Source organism: Eretmochelys imbricata, chromosome 12 (genome assembly GCF_965152235.1).
Source record: "Eretmochelys imbricata isolate rEreImb1 chromosome 12, rEreImb1.hap1, whole genome shotgun sequence".
Taxonomy (NCBI): domain Eukaryota; kingdom Metazoa; phylum Chordata; order Testudines; family Cheloniidae; genus Eretmochelys; species Eretmochelys imbricata.
Genome location: NC_135583.1, coordinates 43,346,609 through 43,368,086, shown reverse-complemented (window position 1 = coordinate 43,368,086; position 21,478 = coordinate 43,346,609). Strand labels below are relative to the sequence as shown.

Genomic DNA, 21,478 nt, shown 5'->3' with positions numbered 1-21,478 from the left:
CAAAATGCCAGCCTTCTTGCTCAGCAATGCTCGTCTCAGGGAGCACACAACATCCATTTCCCAAAGTCTATACTAAACCATTTCCAGGTGCACTTAAAAGTCTCATTTTTGGCCTACAAAGAGCTCTACAGTTGGTGCACTAGCTCCTTTAGGTCCTGCTGACTGCCTGACACCAAGATGTTCTAGGAGGCTGATGACTGGTCATTTTCAAAAAGAGGGCTTCAGATCTTCATAAGAACAGCCAGACTGGTTCAGTCCAAAGGTCCATCTAGCCCAGTATCCTGTCTTCTGATAGTGGCCAACACCAGGTGCCCCAAAGGGAATGAACAGAACAGGTAATCATCAAGTGATCCATCCCATCGCCCATTCCCAGTGTGACAAAGTCGGGTCAGACAGCTGCAAGAGGGTCTTGGAAGGCTGATATGTTAGTCCTAGAATGTTAAAGGCCCTTTTTCCTACAAGCGGAGAAGGGGTTACCTCAGGTCAATCAGGGACACCTGAATCCAATTAAGGACTGCCTGAGATCTTTAGAAAAAAAACTCCTCTGGGCAGAGAAGAGGGGAAGAGACAAAAGGGGACAACCTGCTGCCAGACTAGTGGCAGCAGGGAAATAAACTTCTCCAGTCTGAGAGGTTGTGCTCCTTCTCGTAGGGGAAACAACCAAACCTGAGTGCCTGCAGGGGAAGGACTGACACCCCAGGGCAACCAACAGGGAGACACCCTGCCCCAGCGAGGAGGCAGCAAAAGGTATCCCCCAGGGTTTTTGGGTTTCTGAGACTGTTTCCTTTTTGCTTGGTGGAGGATCACCCTTTAGGCCGACCCTCAGGCCTACCCTGACATACAATAAAGGGAGCACAGAAGGGGGAAGGCAAACCCTGCCCTGAGTGGGGCTGTTTACCCCAGGCCAACCATGGCCAGAGGGGGAAAACGCAAAATCTGATGAGACGAAGGAGTGCCTTGCCACACCAGCTTCTGGCAAACAGAGACTAGGGGCACCATTCCTGCCCATCCTGGCTAATAACCATCGATGGACCTATCTTCCATGAACTTATCTAGTTCTTTTTTGAACCCTATTACAGTCTTGGCCTTCATGACATCCCCTGGCAAAGAGTTCTACAGGATGACTGTGTGTTGTGTGAAAAAATATACTTCCTTTTGTTTGTTTTAAACCCGTTGCCTATTAATTTCATTTGGTGACCCCTAGTTCTTGTGTTATGAGAAGGAATAAATAACAACACTTCCTTATTTACTTTCTTATATCAGTCATGATTTTATAGACCTCAATCATATCCCCACTTAGTTGTCTCTTTTCCAAGCTGAAGAGTCCCAGTCTTATTAATCTCTCCTCACACAGAAGCCGTTCCTTACCCCTAATCATTTTTGTTACCCTTTTCCAATTCCAATATATCTTTTTTGAGATGGGGCAATCAGATCTGCACTCTTCTGCTGGTCTGACAGATTCGGAGGTGGCTTCACAGTACAATGCAAAGCCGTCCTGACAGAATATTGGAGCTGCCTGAAGTTCTTTTTCCTCAGAATGTAAGGGAGGGAAGGACAGCAGGTTACTGAGATTCAGGAGACCCTGGGCCAATTTCTTGCTCTGCCAAAGACTTCCCGTGTGACCTTGGAAAAGTCACTAAGTCTCAGTTCCTCACTTGTAAAAACAAGCACACTAATCCTTCCCTGCCTCACAAGGGTGCTGTGATGATAAATATATTAAAGACTGTGAGGTGCTGATACTGTTACCTTTTTAATTAGTCCCTGCGCTAAGTACTCCAATTAGTGCATTTTAAAACCTAAATAAGTTCACAATGTCCACATGTAGCACAGACCACAAGCAACCCCCCCTTTTCCTTCCCCACAACCCCCCAGGTGTGCTGCAGCCTAACACCCCAATGAAATAAAATGACATGAACATGTTCAGTAGAGAAGGAAACAAATGTTTACTTGGCTACTGGAGATACTGCTGCAACTGTGCATTGGTTTAAATGGAAAGGAACTCCTTGTTAGGGCCACTCTCCACAAAAGAGCCTCAGCTCTGAAACACAGCTTCTATTTGTGACCCCTTTATGGCATGCTTTAATGCCCATCTATAGCCCAAAGACACTGCGTAGCCAGATATAGGAGAATGGTTTCAGTCAAAAATTCTGTCATTTGAGTGCTGGGTTATGTGAATGGGCAAGGAGTCAATTGTTTGGATATTTATCCTTATTTTAAACACTTATACAAGTGCTTCCAACTTGGAAAACAGCTGTGAAAAATAAAATAAAGTACATTTTCAAAAGGAAGTATTGTTTCAAGCTTGCAAAAAATTACTCTAAACAGAGTAAGAATCTATTTTAAAATGCAATTACGATCCAAAAAGCAATTATGTAAAGGTAGCCCTTTCTTACCCAGCAATCTGCCATGCAACTTAAGAACCCTCTGATTACTCTGCTCCAGTTAGCACTGCAAAGATCTCACAGCTTTGGGAATGCAAGCTCAACTCCATTCTGCTTTATTCATCAGTTCCCAGTGCATCATCTTTATAAACAGTAATCATCTCAGACAGAAGCTGAACTTTCAGATCTCAAGTGGAGTTTGCAACCCTAGCAGCTGGAAAATCTTTTGCCTTGCACAGAAAGCAAGAGTGACCTGCAGTCAGAGAGACTTAATGTGGAACCTCAGAGTGCCATCCTTACAGAGGAGAAACATACCACGAATTACATAATACAGTTTGTTAGAGTCCCAGATTCACCATATTTACTCTGTATGTGTTTCACCTGCCTTACAATGAGAGTAGCAGGTACTTTGATAAATGAACAGAAAGACTGTTCAATTACCCTGTAGCCTGTGCTGTGTAATTTCCAGCAGGAGCAAAGAATCAAATATAGCTCTATGCCTCTTGTAGCACTAGGGACATTTGCTCTCTTTCTACAGAACTGGAAGGACACCTATCAGAAAACTGTATGATAACAATGGCCTTTTCCAAATGAAATGCCGAGTTAGATGGTGGGTGCGCACCACCCCTGAATGGAGGAGCACTGCTTTCAGGGCCTGGGCCTTGCCTGCTGACATTACCATGGTTCTTCTCATTCAGTAGGTTTTTGGTGGCTGGCAGGAACATCTCCATGAGTTCAGGCACCTTCCTGATGACATGCACAGCACACAGTGCTGCCTGCAAAGGAAGAAAAGCACAGTTAGCACACCTTTCCATGCCAACAACTACTAGCAGACTCCAAGCTTAGTCATCTGTGGGCCAGGAACAGTCTTCTTAAGAGGATCCACTTCTATATTAGAGCTAATTTGCACACTTCACTCACCTGGAAACGTGTTAACAAGCACATGTGCAAGAACATCTCTATTCTGAGAAAATCCTGGCCAATGCCATATGGACTTGTTAGTTCTGAACACACTGGGACGAGAGTTCTATTCGGTCTACACCACAGATACCAGCTCTCTGTAGCTCTGGGGATTCATATGCTCTTCCACTTTCATTATTGTCAGAGAACGTCAGGCTGACTCAACAAGCTACGCTGGCTCTGGGAAGCTGAACATGCCACAGAAGTATATCAGCCTCTCTGTAACTTCTCCAGAAAGGATGCTGGAGAGAGCTGCCTATCTTGGTAGGGCTAGAATACTTTAAGTGCAGTCTCAAAGCATCCCCCTATGCATGGTGTGGCCTCCAGGAACTCATTTGCAAGGTCCTTACCTGGCCACATTTAATTCCCTCTCAAATAACATTTCTGCACTGCTGCCTATAATGAAACAAGTTGACTTGTATACGAATGGCCTGTTATTCCCCCCCACCCCAACCTCTGCCAACTTATCTCTCCTTGGCTTGAGAGTTCCTTGGACCATGGAACATCCTTAAGTGTTTGGAAAGTGCTTTATACATACTGGGCACAATCACAAATAATATTCATGTTAGATCAACATTTAACATGTTTACTATATACCTACTGACTAGCTGATGCAGATGAAAGAGAACGGAAAGGTCCCCTAAGGAGAGTACCCTGGGAAGGAGTCAAAAAACACGTTCCAGGTAACAGAAGGGATGGAATTATGCTGGGCTTCCACCAAGGTACTGCCTCTGCATCTGCTGGTGACCTTCCATTCAAGGCCCAGGAACGTATGCTCTACCGAGAGCTGTACACTGTGCGTGGGAGTGAATTTTGCACTGCCACCACCCATGCTTTACCTGCACTGCAGATAAAGGGAGGTCTTTGGTCACTAGATATCACGCTAGCACATGTACTCTCAGAGAAAAAACTTGCTGATGTGCCCTATGCCACCCAGCCCACTAAATATTAAAAGCATCTCCCCCTTCCTTTTGTCCCAGGCTTTAGATTGCAAAGAAGCAGTTCGGAAACTTCCTGAAGTACCTTTTTCCTTAGGTAAGAGTTGGATGTTTTGAGGAGTTTCTCCACTTCTCCTGCCAGGTCTCTGCACATCTCAGAGGAGCCCATGCAGCCGAGGGTGCAGAGTGCCAGGCCCTGCACGTACTGAGTGCTGTGATTAAGGTCACTGCAAAAGAGACCAAGAACAAGCCCGTCAGCACATGCACAGGGAACTCTCCAGTACAGGACACAGGTGCACATCAGAAGCGAGTCAGAATGCAGGTATGCTGTGAAGCCAAGACGTTAGTTATGTATGTTCCTGGGCAGTTGAGTAAGAATGGGATGCTTCAGACACACGTGGCATAGTCGCCCACCACCAGACTCACCTCTGGAGACTTCAGGTATGGCTACCGTCACAAGTGAAATGGGCTGAGTGACAGTAACACCAGTGCCTGAAGCCCAGCCCAGGAGAAACAGACATGCAGAGCTCCACCCCCACTTCACACCTGTATCCAAGCAACAGTTGACCAGACTAGCACATGAAAGCATAGGGCTCAAAAGCCATCAGAAGAGTGGGGGAAATGCTACTGTTGCAGACACCACACTCTGTGCTGCCCCAGGCAGAGAGGCAGGCCCTGACCCCATTCCAGCTTCTGCAGAAACACACTAACCAGCCATAACAAAACAACTTTGCAGCAAAGGATCCCAGCCTTTGGATCCCTGACAAACAACAGGGAACTGTCTAAGGCCATTACACTCACTTCACATAGCAGGGGATAGTGTGAACAGCTAGCCAATCCTGGGCATTACAAGGGAAAAGGGAATTTCAGATGTGTAGAGCTTCCCAGCTGATTCTCCTCGACCCCCAGACTCTTCCTCCAGTAAGAGGAAACAGGGCATGTGCCTCTCATCCCAGGCCCCTCTCCCCCTGTCCAGGTGAGTGAGAAGAATTCCTGCTCAGAGGAGATGCGGGTGGGGAAGGGGAAAGACATGCTGTCAGAACTGGGTCATGGGCAGCCTGTGGGTATGGACTGAGTTGGTCAGTATTGGGGCCGAAGGTCAGAGATCAATCCGGGACTAGGTCAGAACTAAAGTCAGAGGCCATTACCAAATTGAGAGTGTGAGGTGAGAATCGGGGTCAGGCCAGGTCAGAGTATTTCACTGGGGTCAGCAATGGTCTGAAGCTAAAACAGGATCAGGGTTGGGATGCGAGCCTAGATCAAAAGCCAGGAGCCTGTGATCACGCGAGCTGCAGCAAGGAGCGATGACCAGGGTCTGAGGCAGAAGTATGCTGGAGGTCTGCGTTGCTCAGACAACTCTCAGAAATGGCTTCCTGATATATATGGGGAATGCCAGCCTAACAGGGAATCATGGAGGGCTGTCACTCATGCCCCATAGGGTGGGACTTCCTATAGGATTTAGCCTCTCACTTCCTTTTCGTGGCAACTGTGAATGGGCCCTGTGGTTTCTTACATCATTCCTCCCTCTTCAGGGCCCTTCTTTTCAGGGTGTAACTGGACCAGGCTTCTCTGGATGAACCTCATGAAATTCTCTTACCAGGTTGGAGGCATGGACATGGGAGGCAGGTTGCCAAGTGCGCTCTTCAAGTCCATATGCTTCCCAGTCTACAAGGTAGTACGGGTGTCCCCACGTGCATATGGAATTACAGGTGGCATGCACCTCATACTCTTTGTGGTCTTGGACTTCGACCAGTAGAAATGGAGGAGTGGTTTGGCCAGGGAAGGGGTTATCACTGTAGGGTTTTAGGAGGGACACATGGACCACACATGGGATGTACCTTGAGGGATCAGGGAAGCTGTAATCTGAAGGTGACTGAGTTGACTTGCTGGCAGATCCAGAAGGTCCCAGGAACTGGTAGTCTCACTCGCAAGAAGGTCTATTGTTCAGAAGATGCTTCAAAGTGAGACAGACTTTCTAGCCAACACAGTGGTTCCCAGGTGAGGGGTCCTCCTTCAAGGCGAACCAAATAAAGGAGGTCAGATCTTAGTGAATAGCTGAGGAAATTAGTGTGTTTGAGGAGATATGGTGGCACGCGGTAGGTTCCTTGCCCTCCTCATGGTAGTACTGTCCTTTTCATGAGACAGCATCAGCCTTTCCATTTTGGGACCTAAGTTGGTAGATGATGGTGAATTTTAACAGAAAAAACAGGGCCCACCTTAGCTGCCTTCGGTTTAAAACTTGGGGTTTGCAGAGATACTCAAGCTTCTTATGGTTTGAAGACCTAAAAAAGGGTAGCAAGCCCCTCGAGGTGGTGGTGGCACTATTCCTCGAACACAGGTTTAGCTGCAAGCAGCTCCTTGTCTAGCATTCCGTCATTTATTTTCACTGGGGTGAGCTTGCAAGAGATGACTAAAAATGTGCAGTGATACAAGACTTGCTGGGCTCGGAGCTTTTGAGAGAGTACTTCCCCATGGACCACGTTGGACACATTGACCTCCACAATGAACAGGCAGGTTGGATCGTGGTGCACCAGGATGGGAGCCATGGTGAAGGAGGACTTCAGATGGATGATGTCATGCTGGGCAAAGGCATTCTGGGCTTCGGATGACCAAGTGAAACAGACGGTCTTACGTAGGAGTGAAGTCAGGGGAACCACTTTGAGTGAGAAGTCGGAGATAACCAATCAATAAAAACTGGCAAAGCACAGGAACTGTTATAATTGACAGGGCTTCTAGGGAGCTACTAAGTCGTGAATTGATGTTATCTTTTGGGAATCCATCTGAATGCCCCCTGGGGAGATGATATAGCCCACAACTTCGAGGGAAGGCTAGTCAAAGAGGCATTTTTTCAGTTTGGCATATAGTCCATGCTTCTGCAGCCTTTCTAGAGCAGATCCAACATAATGACACTGTTGTTCTTGGCTCTCTGAGAGCATGAGGATATCATTGAGCTAAATGACATTTATCCAATATGACCTGGAACACGTCATTCACAAAGTGTTGGAAAATTGCAGGGGCACTGGTCATGCCAAACAGCATTACTGAATATGCAAAGTGTCTGTACTGGGCATGAAAGGTGGTTTTCCACTCATTGGTGGCTCTTATATGCTCTAAATGGTAAGCTCCCAAAAGGTCTAGCTTTGTGAAGATCCTGGCTCTTCGCACACAATTTAGCAATCCTAGAATAAGAAGCAGAGGATACTGGTTGTGGATTGTGACCTGATTTAGGGCTCAACAGTCCATGCAAAGACACAATGATCCATCCTCCTTCTGTATAAAAAGTACTAGGGCCCCTGCTGGACAGGTAGATTGACAGATGAAACCCTTTTCAAGATTTTCTTGGATATAGTGGTGCACTGCTGCCAGTTCTGGTCCAGACATGGTATGTATCAATCCATATGGGGTCTTCAATCTATGGTCTATGCAAAGCTGTGCAAATCATAGTCTTGGTGTGGGGGCAGGATGTTCATGACTTTTTTTCTCAAAAACATCAGTGTGTTCCTGGTATTTCTTTGAGAGACAGGGTTTTGGGCTCAAGGCAATTTCTTTCTGGCTGGCCCAGGTTACCCCTAGAGTGGTAACATCCCTTCCTGAGGTTCAGAGATTGGCTCACAGGGGGGTTGCAGGCAAACTTCTTGGCAATAATAGGAAGAAATGTTGATGCTCTTCCCCCTCCTGGAGATATGCAGGTCATGCTCCTGCAACCACAGTATACCGAGTATTATTGGGAAGTTCAGGGATGTAGCGGGAAAAGCAGTGACACCGGACTCCAGAGAGATTACTGATGAACACAGGAAACTGAGTAGCAGCTACCGTCTCCTCAGCCGCCCCGGAACCTGCGTGGCACATATAAAAGCTGAGTGTTCTTCGGGAAGGACTTTTGACTTTCCCGCCAGGTGGCTCGGGGTCTCGGGAGGGGAGGCGCAGCGCGCTTCCCATTCTCCAGCAGCAACTCAGGCTGGCACGGGGTTCCTCCAGCCACGGGAGGGTGGCATGTTTGGGGCTCCTGCTGCGGGACCGGGGGGCGGGATTGGAGCATCAGGCAGAAGGGGTACGGCCAGGGGGCTAGCCTCCCCAAAGCTGTCCATCCATGGGGCTGATGGACAACTTCACTGTAGTTTCTCTCAAGCCTGGCACAGATTCTTGGAGGAGGTGAGGGGAGATACAGGCTGTAGTGATAGCATGGGAACTCTTTCACCCCACCTGTCTCCCACAGAACAAGATAAATGTTTTTGCCATAGCTTCCTCCACAGCCAAAACTGCCTCAGGTTCTTGATGGGAGCAAAGATGCTCCTGTCTCCCAAACGCCAGCCCACAGGAACCTTAAGTGGATACTAATATTTGAATCTGCAGCACCTCCTTGCCTTCAGAAAGTCTCAGTTGTTACTGTCTCATCCCTTCTCCTCACCTAGGAAACTACCTGAACAATATGCAGAGCTACTACTTGGAGAAAAGAGAGAACAGCACAGGGTAGTCTAGGCCCTAAACACCCGAAAAGTACCCGGTTTTACTGCAGGATAGTCATGCACCCAGCTGGGCCTGCTTAAAGACCAAGTTTAAAGAAAGAAAAGGTGAGCCTCTGCAGTTTACAGACTCCCCGGTGGATTGGAGATGCCCTGAAAACATGTAAGTAGCACATGGAATAGCAAGAGAAGAGGACAGCAGAATTATGAGAACCTGTTTTACAGAGTAATAGGGATTCGAGAACTAAAATCCCTTAATCTGGAACACGAAGTAGTCAATAAATAATCCTTTCCCAGTGCAGCAGGCTACAACAATCTTTCTCATCTGTCAGTTAAAGGACTTTTCCACACAACACAACACGACCCTCCCCACCACCGCCCAGAAACTCTTTGCAAACTGGATATCACCAATGTGATCACCTATGTCACTGGATAATCCTAGATAACTATATGGAATACAAGTTAACACTTGTAATGATAGGTCTGCCTGCTATTGATCAATAATGGCACATTTAGGGAGGGTGTTTAGTTGTCACTTACTTTTAAATTACTGTGTTTTTACAGTGTTTTGAAAACAGCAATGCCTCTTGGAGGCCTGGCAGATACAACAGTTTAAAAACCAAGTCAGAGTCAGATCTCAGACGTGTCTGGGACTCAAATGGCAGAGACCACGAAGGAAATAAAATTCCCTGCTCTGTTTTTCTCTCAGCTGGCCCTGTAATTGTGGAAAGATGGGATGCTACTACATCCCCTCAGATTCCCCCAAAAATCTACTAGATGACATTATCTTGGCTAGAGGAAACACTGTGAATAACAGTCAAATGCCCAGGACAAGAAAAAGATTTTGCTGCACCCTGGAAAAATGCCAACATGAAAACAAATTAAGAAAACAGTCTCTGAACATCAGTAGATCTGAAGTGCAGGGATCCAGTTATGGGAAAGAATAATGGCAAAAGGAGTTTGATGAAGGTCTCTGCATTACAGAGGTGTCTGGTAGTGACTTTATAATTAAGGTTGTGTTCCAAAATGGGGTTAAAATAGGGCATAAATTCCTGTTGTTCTCAGAGAGTAGTTGGTTTATCAGCAAGATATTTCACAAAGTTTCCATGCCCTTTGGATTTTCTGTGTAGTTTGATTTCTCTGAACACATTTATAATGGGAAGCCTCTGAATTTGAGCTCTTTCTGGTTTTTCCACCTTGGCAGTGACCTTTCATAGATGGACCATCAATCTTAAAAATATGTTTATTCATTCAAAACGTGAGAAGTGGCTGCTGACTTGATCTCCTGCAACAGATAAAGCTGTTTTAAACTATTTATTTAGATTGACATGAATTTTTAAGCAGCTATTCATGCTGCCACTGAAAGTTTATGCATTATGCACACACACACACACCCCTCTCATTGGAGGAGCTGTGGGGGTGGTACAGAAACCTGACAGATGGGTGCCAGAAGCACACAAATCTCTGCATAAAATATTCTCTATTAGCAACTGTACTTTTGCCCCCTTCATGTTCACTCCCTACCACCCGCTCCACACTCATCCAACCCATTCCCCCAGGTAAGTATAAAAACCTAAACACACTGAAGTGAAGCAGTTAGTGTTGCTGCACACAAAGTATTCCTGACACACCCACAAAAGCAAGAAAATGAAAAGTTAAACTACTTACTACCACATACCCTGCTCTTCATCTGCATTACCACAACTCCTTACCATTACCACAGACCATGTTGCTGCAACCTTAACTCTGCTCCCATCTTAACCACCTGTCTGCACACCTATCTTCACCAAACTCCCAACACAACAAACTACTACACCAAACACCCATAAAAAGTGGGGGAAACAATCCGGTAAAGGAAGAAGATGTGCAGAAAAAGCAAAAAGAAGGCAGAGTTAAGTTTTTGGCATGTGGTGTCCAGTAGCTGTGGGAATGATAAGGTTGAGGATGGGATACAGAGTATGTGCTGATACGTGACTTAACTGCTCATTTCCTTGTTTTTACAAATTTGTCAGGTATGTGCTATGGGCAACTCCTCCTCAACTGCTTCACAAAGATTTGTATATTATTTTTAACTTTTGTACCACAGCAGCACCTGGGGTCTCCAACCAAGACCTGGCCTCACTATAAACCCTACATAACACTGAAAGACAGTTGACACATTGAGTAATTTATAGTCTAGATTAAAGCTTGATTTCAGAGTGAAATCCTTGCAGCTCTTAAACACAAAAAAGAAGCTTACAAGAAGTGGAAGATTGGACAAATGACCAGGGGTGAGTATAAAAATATTGCTCAGGCTTGCAGGAGTGAAATCAGGAAGGCCAAATCACACCTGGAGTTGCAGCTAGCAAGAGATGTTAAGAGTAACGAGAAGGGTTTCTTCAGGTATGTTAGCAACAAGAAGAAAGTCAAGGAAAGTGTGGGCCCCTTACTGAATGAGGGAGGCAACCTAGTGACAGAGGATGTGGAAAAAGCTAATGCACTCAATGCTTTTTTTGCCTCTGTCTTCACGAACAAGGTCAGCTCTCAGACTACTGCACTGGGCAGCACAGCATGGGGAGGAGGTGACCAGCCCTCTGTGGAGAGAGAAGTGGTTCGGGACTATTTAGAAAAGCTGGATGTGCACAAGTCCATGGGGCCGGATGCATTGCATCCGAGAGTGCTAAAGGAGTTGGCGGATGCGATTGCAGAGCCATTGGCCATTATCTTTGAAAACTCATGGCGATCGGGGGAAGTCCCAGACGACTAGAAAAAGGCTAATGTAGTGCCCATCTTTAAAAAAGGAAAGAAGAAGGATCCTTGGAACTACAGGCCAGTCAGCCTCACCTCGGTCCCTGGAAAAATCATGGAGCAGGTCCTCAAGGAATCAATTCTGAAGCACTTAGAGGAGAGGAAAGTGATCAGGAACAGTCAGCATGGATTCACCAAGGGCAAGTCATGCCTGACTAATCTAATTGCCTTCTATGATGAGATAACTGGCTCTGTGGATGAAGGGAAAGCAGTGGACATGTTGTTCCTTGATTTTAGCAACGGTCTCCCACAGTATTCTTGCCAGCAAGTTAAAGAAGTATGGACTGGATGAATGGACTATAAGGTGGATAGAAAGTTGGCTAGATTGTCGGGCTCAATGGGTAGTGATCAATGGCTCCATGTCTAGTTGGCAGCCAGTATCAAGTGGAGTGCCCCAGGGGTCGGTCCTGGGGCCGGTTTTGTTCAATATCTTCATAAATGATCTGGAGGATGGTGTGGATTGCACCCTCAGCAAGTTTGCAGACAACACTAAACTGGGAGGAGAGGTAGATACGCTGGAGGGTAGGGATAGGATACAGAGGGACCTAGACAAATTGGAGGATTGGGTCAAAAGAAATCTGATGAGGTTCAACAAGGACAAGTGCAGAGTCCTGCACTTAGGACGGAAGAATCCCATGCTCCGCTACAGACTAGGGACCGAATGGCTCGGCAGCAGTTCTGCAGAAAAGGACCTAGGGGTGACAGTGGATGAGAAGCTGGATATGAGTCAACAGTGTGCCCTTGTTGCCAAGAAGGCCAATGGCATTTTGGGATGTATAAGTAGGGGCATTGCCAGCAGATAGAGGGACGTGATCGTTCCCCTCTATTCGACATTGGTGAGGCCTCATCTGGAGTACTGTGTCCAGTTTTGGGCCCCACACCACAAGAAGGATGTGGAAAAATTGGAAAACTTCCAGCAGAGGGCAACAAAAATGATTAGGGGACTGGAACACATAACTTATGAGGAGAGGCTGAGGGAACTGGGGATGTTTAGTCTTCAGAAGAGAAGAATGAGGGGGGATTTGATAGCTGCTTTCAACTACCTGAAGGGGGTTCCAAAGAGGATAGCTCTAGACGGTTCTCAGTGGTAGCAGATGACAGAACAAGGAGTAATGGTCTCAAGTTGCAGTGGGGGAGATTTAGGTTGGATATTAGGAAAAACTTTTTCACTAGGAGGGTGGTGAAACACTGGAATGCGTTACCTAGGGAGGTGATGGAATCTCCTTCCCTAGAAGTTTTTAAGGTCAGGCTTGACAAAGCCCTGGCTGGGATGATTTAGTTGGGGATTGGTCCTGCTTTGAGCAAGGGGTTGGACTAGATGACCTCCTAAGGTCCCTTCCAACCCTGATAGTCTATGATTCTATGAAAGCAGTGGGGTAGCAGAAAGAGGAAGGTGAGGAGACAAAGATAATAGAAAGATGCCAGGTTATGTAAACCAGCTATATGCACAATTCCCAACTCAACTCCCAGTACCTGTTCCCCTAAAATTAGACTTGTTTGGGGATATAACAATCAGCCCCCTAATTTAAGTGGAAGGGAGCTAGCTGGAGGCAAGGCATTTTCAGTGAAGGGTCTTCAGTTCAAACTCCTTTGCTCTCCCCACCACTTGGTCCAACACAGATATTCATATCTGAATTCAGAACAAGATGTAGGAAATCAATGTTCTCCTGTTGATGGGATCCCCTTTTGGGGGACAGGCAGTGGCAGCAGTGAAGCCAGTCAGTGGGAACTGGGAGACTGAGATTTAATTTTTTATTTAGATTTCTCAGATACTCTAGGCACAATCAATATGTACAGAACCAAGTGAGAATCTGAGAAATCTAAATAAAAAAATAAATCTTAATCTCCCAGCTCCACTGACATGTTTCCCCCCTTCCCCACCCCCAGAATAGGAGGCCTCATCAAAAAGAAAACACTGATTTTCTACATCTTGCTCTCCACTCAAACCTACTCACCTTCAATAAAATCGTTATGGAAACCTCAGAATTTTCTGGTAATGTTCACAGCTCAAGGAGATTCCAAACCAGCTGAACACCACATCCCAGAAAGGTTCTGCCCTTCCCCTGCAGCCAACCAGTGCCCCATCACAACACCACACTCAACCTGGCCAAACTCTCAGAACAGAGTAGAGCTAGCTTCACACCCTAGAGTCACACAACTTATAAGAGCCCACCTATATTTATAAATACAATTGAGTCAGGGGACCAGTACAAGATGGCTGCAGCACTGTTCAGGGTTTTAGCCTAAGATCCAGTCTACACTACGTATTGCAGCTGTGTTATAACCAGATCCTCTGAATTCAGTCATATGTATGGTGTGGATGAGCCCTAAGTGATTTTATGCTACCCTTAATTATTCAATCAGGGCTTGCTCTTCTGCAAGGTGAGAAGGTAACTGCCCCCTCAGTGTCTCTAGAAGCTGTTCCACCAGCTACAGGAAGCCCATTATAACCATATTAGTTTCCTTTTCTTTTCAGGGAAGTTTTAATGGCCAGGATGTTCCATTCTCTCAGCCACCAATTACACAGCATCACCAAGTGAATGCCCAAGACATGGAAGTTCCACGCATTAAATGGCTCTCTGCTATACGCACCAAGTTTCAAAAACTTTTTAGGGCCATAGCAGTCTGGAGCTTAGCAGCAATCCAACACACAAGGTGACTAAAAAATGGCCTGGGCAGTACCAGTGGCATTAGGGATTTCTAGACTGAAAAGTTCCCCCTTTTCAAATTAAATGCCAGTTGAGAATTGAGGCATCAAAAAAGTTATTGTCAGGAGCCTAACTGTGGTTCTGAAATCCCTACACATATTTGTGAATGGGGAAGGAGAGAGTAGTCTTACTTCTTGATGCAGTTGGTCATGAGAAGGTGGACATCCTGTCTCTCATCCAGTAGCAGCATGGCACCGAGGTACCCAATGCGCTTGTCTGTGAATTTCTGAGACGCAATAAGTTTGAGGCACTCCAACTGCAAAAAAAAAAACCATAGATAAATCAGTATAAATCATATTTCTGTGCTGGGAGCAATAATAGTTTGCACTTGTATAGTATCTTCCATCCAAGTGCTTCGCAAAGTTAGTATTATCTCCATTTTAAAGATGAGGGAGAAAAGCAACCCGTGACCTGCCCAAAGTCTCAGCAAGTCAGAAGAGGAGCTACCAGACCATGCTGCCTCTCATGGCTATGAAACTCTCTCAAAGTGTACAGGAGATCCAGGGGAATGAACTAAAACAGGGTGACACAGAAGTCATCAATAAGTGAAAGACATCATCCATCATCATTCAAGGCATACTATAGGTCTGCACAAATTAGAAACCCTTTCCAATACCAGTCTAATAGAGAAAACCCATCATGGATACAGACAGAACAGAAACTGGCAAACCCAATCTCATTATATAATTGTATGCTGGATTCATACCCCAAAATTCCAGCACCCATGAAATATTACCTATTAATTAAAAATACACTTATTAATTGAGCATATGTAAGGCACTTGACCAAACAAAAAGAGCAGACCTTGGTAATATTGAAAATAAAAAACAGTGCCTTCAAACAGAGGTTGAATAAGGAAGTTTTTAAATGTTGGGGCAAATGTCACTCTGATAAGTGGAAGGATTTCATTAGGATGGACAACCCCTAAAACAAACAGATGTAACTGATATATTAAAAAAAGAAAATAAAGCATAATATGAGTTTATACAGATTGCTTAACTTTATTTACAACTTCCATGGAAGAAAAGAACTAAAGCTATCAGTATCAGAAAATTGTATATACATGGTTGAAGTTTCAGCAATCAAGATTACTGTTGGAATGTATAATCTCATGACTGTGTTTTTAAAGAACAAACTGCATAAAGCTGTTATGGAATATAGACTGTAAATATGAAACAATAGCAAAAGAATGGAATAAAATAATAGAAAAGGTTGCTGAGGTAATATCTTTTATTGGACCAACTTCTGTTGAAAGAGAGACGCTTTCAAGCTACAGAAGTCCAGAACTGAAGAGCTGTATGCAGCTTGAAAGCTTATCTCTTTCACCAACCAGAAGCTGGTCCAATAAAAGATATATCTCACCCACCTTGTCTCTCTAATATCCTGGGACCAACACAGCTACACCACCATTGCAAATGTAATCAGATAATAAGTACTGGCTCTAACACTAATCAATGAGTGCAAGTTCAGTACTATACAACATACTATAAGGTATGTTTCTCCATCTCCATAACACAAAATATATACAAAAACAACAAGGAGTCCGGTGGCACCTTAAAGACCAACAGATTTGAGCACAAGCTTTCGTGGGTAAAAACCTCACTTCTTCAGATACAGCTGAAGAAGTGAGGAAGAAGTGAGGTTTTTACCCACGAAAGCTTATGCTCAAATAAATCTGTTAGTCTTGAAGGTGCCACCGGACTCCTTGTTGTTTTTGTGGATACAGACTAACACAGCTACCCCCTGATACCTGACAAAATATACATTACCCCAGATATCTATACAAAATGCAAAATAGCCAGGTCGGGAACTCTGGATAGTAAAAAAAAAAAAATTGAAAACCATCCTGAAAGACGACAAAATATTAGAGATAGAACTCAAACAGGACTTCAAGACCCGTATTGAGAAACTGCATGTTAAAAAGACTCAAACTGGGAATAAAGAAGCTAGTTCTGCTCTTGCTCTTTATACCAAAAAAGGCAAACAAATTTGTGGACCCAGACGATTCCTATTATAGCTCACTGGAAAAAACTATTAATACAATATCTCGTAGTGGAAGACAAACGTTATGAAAACAGTGCAAGAGAAATTTTTTAAAAATGGATAACAGTAAAAGTATACATTGCACACAAAAACAATATAATAGAAATACTGAAATCATGGAAATGCTTTGATATAGACATGGTAATCCTATAGTTGTAGGATAGTCCAGAGGGAAATACACAGAGGACGCCTGAATTACATAACCACTACTCCTTTCTTTCTTCTGCTGACGCTGTGCGCTCCCACCCCACTGGGGAAACATTTAGCTTCCCACAATGAAAATTAATATAAATGGTTAAATATATATATTTATCATATTAAGGCTATGCTTAAATAATTTTTTTGGAGGGGGAAAGAAAAATGGTAATGATATATGGCCAATATACAACACGTTGATGAATATTGTTAATTCTGTAATAAGACATTGTAACGGGGTGCATGGCATGCCCTTGTGTACCCAGCCCCTTGGCCCTGCTCCTCATAGAATCAGGGACACTCCAAACTGGTGCAACACCCAAGCTCTTTATTTGTGTCCATTTCCCACCACCAGTGTCCCGCTATATACAAGCTATTTACAGTGGCTTGGCCTAACACAAGCCTGGTCAGCAACAGAGTAGCAGGCTCCTACCTCTCCCTGAGCCTCCTGTCCCTCCTGGTCTCTGCCCCACCTTTCACTCTCTTCCTCCAAGCCTTATAGCCCCTACCTAATGAGGCTGGCAGGTGCAGTCAGTAATTATGCAAACCTCAGATATTTACCCAGCCCCTATCCATTCCCCCTGTTGGGGCTAGAGTGGCAGGAGTTGATTGAGGCTTTGCCAGCAGCACTCTGCCACAGACATGTGCCTATACAAAACAAGACAATATAACTAATGTCTTCCTGTAAATAACCGTAAATATTAAAAAAAATTCCTCCTAAAAAAACATATCCATCACCATAACAGGTTTCAGAGTAACAGCCGTGATAGTCTGTATTCGCAAAAAGAAAAGGAGTACTTTGGGCACCTTAGAGACTAACCAATGTGATCACTTTACATAAGCTATTACCAGCAGGATAGTGGAGTTGGGGGAGAGAAAACCTTTTGTAGTGATAATCACCCATTTTTTCATGGTTTGTGTGTATAAAAACGACTTCTGTACTTTCCACAGTATGTATCCGATGAAGTGAGCTGTAGCTCACGAAAGCGTATGCTCAAATAAATTGGTTAGTCTCTAAGCTGCCACAAGTACTCCTTCTCTATTATATAAACTAACTGGGAATTGAGAAGTTCATAAAATGGAACATCGCGAAGTTACAATAGGTACAGTGCACTGCACTGCTTTCTCCTTGTTCTTCAAAAGCACTGGACAGTGACAGCCATTGCAATGTGAAGGGATGTTGATTTGCTCTTCATCAGTATCACTCCTTAGGTGACTTTCTCCCACCCCAAGTCGAGAAAAATGGCCTGTATAAATGGTGCTCAAAAGATCACTGTTTGTAAAACGGAGGTTCTAGTGAAATTAAAATAATGTAAACTATTTAAAATCACAACCCAATCAAGATGTGTAGCCTTAACGTGGCAATTTGGGTGATGTGCTCCACCTCTGAGGTACCCTAGAGCAGTATTTCTCAACCTTTTTGATACTAGGCAGCAAGCTGGTGCCTTTCTAAACTGTGACAGGGAGATCTCAGGGACTGGCACCAGTCCATGGACCAGTCACTGAGAAACACTGCCCTAGAGAACATTTAAGCATATACTAATCCATATTCTAAAACAGGCTAAATTAGAGATTAACTTAGAATCATAGACTTTAAGGTCAGAAGGGATTATTATGATCGTCTAGTCTGACCTCCTGCACAATGCAGGCCACAGAATCTCACCCAACAACTCCTGTAACAAACCCCTAACTTATGTCTGAGCTATTGAAGTCCTCAAATCGTGGTTTAAAGACTTCAAGGTGCAGAGAATCCTCCACCAAGTTACCCATGCCCCACGCTGCAGAGGAAGGTGAAAACCCCCCAGGGCCTCTGCCAAACTTGTCTGACAATTTAGAAGAGAGATGGGTAATTCACTGAATACCAAGCTTCCAAAGGAGGTTTGATGGCTGGTACGATTCTACATGACAGCTGCACAGGCCCCATATGTTCCAGCCAACCCACAAGCAGGAACTGGTCTTGTGGTTCCCAGACCAGGTACATAAAAACCTCACAGGAGGACCAGCAGCTCAGGCCTGGTCTACACTACTGAGTTAGGTTGATATAAGGCCGCTTACGTCGACCTATCTGTAAGCATCTACACTAAAACGTAGCTCCCACCGATGTAAGTCACCCACTACATCAACACAATACCACCACCTCCAAGAGAGGCGTAGCACTTCGGTCGATGTAGTAGTGCTTACTTACGTCACCTGTTGTCTGTCAGCTGGATAGCTGGAGCTCCACTGCCCGAGCCCCACAATGCCCCGCACAGTTAGATCAGCAGAAGCACTCCTGATGAGGATGCACACAGCCAACAGAAGCAGCACAGTGTGGATGTGAAACGCCGCTTTAATTACTGTGGTGGCTGTATGTCGACTTAATTTTGTAGTGTAGACATGTCCTTAGTCTGCTCAACGTCACTCCAGGGCTTGGAACTCACTCCTGCCTGACAGTGAAAACAGAGTCCCCAAGCCTTAGCCTGCTCCAGCCCTGCTCCTAGTTCTACTCCAGCCTTGCTCTTATTCCCTCCCTGTACCTAGTCGTGCTCCAGCCCTGCTCTTGCTGCTACCCTGCTCCAGCCTCACTCCAACTCTGCCCTGGACTCCTGATTCCAGCTCCAACCACTAGGCCTGACCATCCCCAGCCCAGTTTCTGAGAATTTGAGCAGATTGACCCCCAGTCAGGCTCAGTGGCCAGGACTGATCTATGTCAGCAGGTACCCCCTACAACTGAAATGAAGTCTCCAGGCAACCCCACCACTGATATGGCAGAACTAGTTCAAGGTCTCCAGAATCAAGGGGCCTAGCTACAACGCAAAAATGCCTTCTTATGTTCGCAGGTCCCAGCAGTCCCAGGCCCCCTTGTGCCATCAGGCACAACAGCCCAAGGTCTAGGCCCAAAGATCCCACTATCGGAGAAATCTGATGGGAACCGTCAGACGTTTCGGGGGTTGCTCAATGTCACTTGCTGTTCCTTTGGGCTCACCAGTGTACCCAAACAACCAGAGCAAGGTAGGAATCATCACCAGCCTACTGACAGGCAAAGCGCTGGATTGGGCAAGGAGACCCGATTCTCAATTACTTTTGATGAATTCGTTTATGTCTTTTCCACTCATGTTTGATGACCCACACTGCGCCCACTCCACCAAAGTTGCCCTGCAGTCACTCAAACAAGGCCCGCATCCTGTTGCAGCCTATGCCACCCACTTCCATCATCTGGTCTTGGACATGGCCTGGAATGAAGCAGCACAGATTTCTCATTTCTCTCTAGGCCTGAACGATGAGATTAAAGACGAACTGGCCCGGGTTGATACCCCCACAGCACTGCTGCCCTACATTAAGATGTGTATCCAAATTGACGACCGTTTGAGTGATGTCAGGAAAGAAGGAAGGTACACACTCGGTCCCTGCCTAGTCTTGTCCCATTCCATACACACACACACACAATTGCTGGACCCGAACCCATGCAGGTAGACCTGACAAGACGGCACCTCTCAGATCAAGAGAAGGAATATCCTCTTCTGAATGATCTCTGCCTGTACTGTGGGGAACAAGGCCACTTTGTCCCCAGGTGTTCCCTCAAATCTGGTCTCAGGGCTGGTCTGGGAAAATGGGCAGGTTCAGCCTCCTTAAAGGGAATGCAACCAGACAGAATGACAGGATTGGGTTCCCCAAACAGGATACATATAGGGGTGCTAACTGCCAAGGACAATGGCCAATCCCACATTCAAGTGCAGCTCCAACTTTGGTTCCTATCTACAACTGAAGTGAGCTGCACCCAGCTTGGCTCTGATAGACTCTGGAGCTTCTGGCAATCTCATGGACACTGGATTTGCTAAAACTAACCACCTACCGACGCAACGGAAGCTTGCCCCCAACTTGGAGGAGACAATTGATGGCGACAGCTTGTTGTCCTCAGATCCTGTCGTCTGTGAGACTGCATCTCTCTGAACTGTAATTCAAGACCACCAGGAAACCATGCAATTTAACCTGATTGGCTCATCCCAGTTCCCAACTATGCTTGGCATTCGCTGGCTCTCCCTTCACAATCGGAGCATTTCCTAGAGAGCATGAGAAGTCTGGTCCCTATATGAGTACCTTGAGGAAAATCTAGCAAAGAATTTTATCCATTATTCTACATCCCCGGCCAGGGTACCAATCCTTTTTTGTTAAAAAAAAAAAAAAAAAAAAAAAAAAAAAAGGCACCCTGCACCTCTGCGTAGACCAGGGGTCTCCAAACTATGGCCCGCAAGCCGGATCCGGCCCGGGGCTTCCATTTGTCCAGCCCTCCAACCAACAGGGGAGAAGCAGCGAACAGCTGAGTAGGCACACGGAGCAGGCGGGGGACGGGCTGCCGACAGCAGCTCACTGAGGTGAGTGCCCCCGGGAGCCAGTGTCCCCCCCCAGAAGGGGAGCCAACTTAGGGGAGAGTTGCTGCTGCTGTTGCCAAGCAGGTACAATCAATTTTGCGGATAGGGAACACTAACTTTGAGCCACAGCTGAATGCAATTCTGTCAGAAACGCATCAGTACCGTACGTCTCACTAATCCTAAAATAATATTTCTTTATTTTTGAACATGTATGTGTATGATAAAAGTGTGAGTTTTTAGAAATAAAATAAAAACGTGAAATGATTTTTAATGTATTGACAAATATTTTGTGTGGTTTCACAGTAGCTGCATCAATTAACTTTTATACCTGACTTAGAATTAATGCAACACTGACACAGAGTAGAGTAGTGTTGTTTTTTTAACAATTCTGCATAAGTTTAATTTCTTTCACAGTCGCTACGGCCCACGAAGCCCCTTCAAAAATCTAATATGGCCCTTGTCTCATAAAGTCCTACCCCTGACGTAGACTATCAAGTGCTGACCAGTATCACCATCAAAAATAAATATCCTTTCCCATTGATCAATGAACCACTGTAAAGTCAGCCTGGCTCAAATTTTCACTAAACTCTATCTACATGGCACTTATAACCTGGTCCACATTCGAAAGGGCGACAAATGGAAAACAGCCTTTCA

General features: G+C 45.3%; 1 protein-coding gene across 1 annotated transcript in view; it reads right to left on the bottom strand.

Annotated features, from left to right (window-relative positions):
- The window catches only part of AP1G1 (adaptor related protein complex 1 subunit gamma 1), a 99,779-nt gene that overhangs the window by 45,145 nt on the left and 33,156 nt on the right, over positions 1–21,478 (bottom strand). Inside the window, exons 3-5 of the mRNA XM_077830860.1 lie at positions 14,369–14,493; positions 4,365–4,506; positions 3,061–3,157 (exon numbers count right to left, since the gene is read on the bottom strand). Coding sequence (XP_077686986.1) covers positions 3,061–3,157; positions 4,365–4,506; positions 14,369–14,493 — 364 coding nt within the window. The remainder of the gene's footprint in view (positions 1–3,060; positions 3,158–4,364; positions 4,507–14,368; positions 14,494–21,478) is intronic.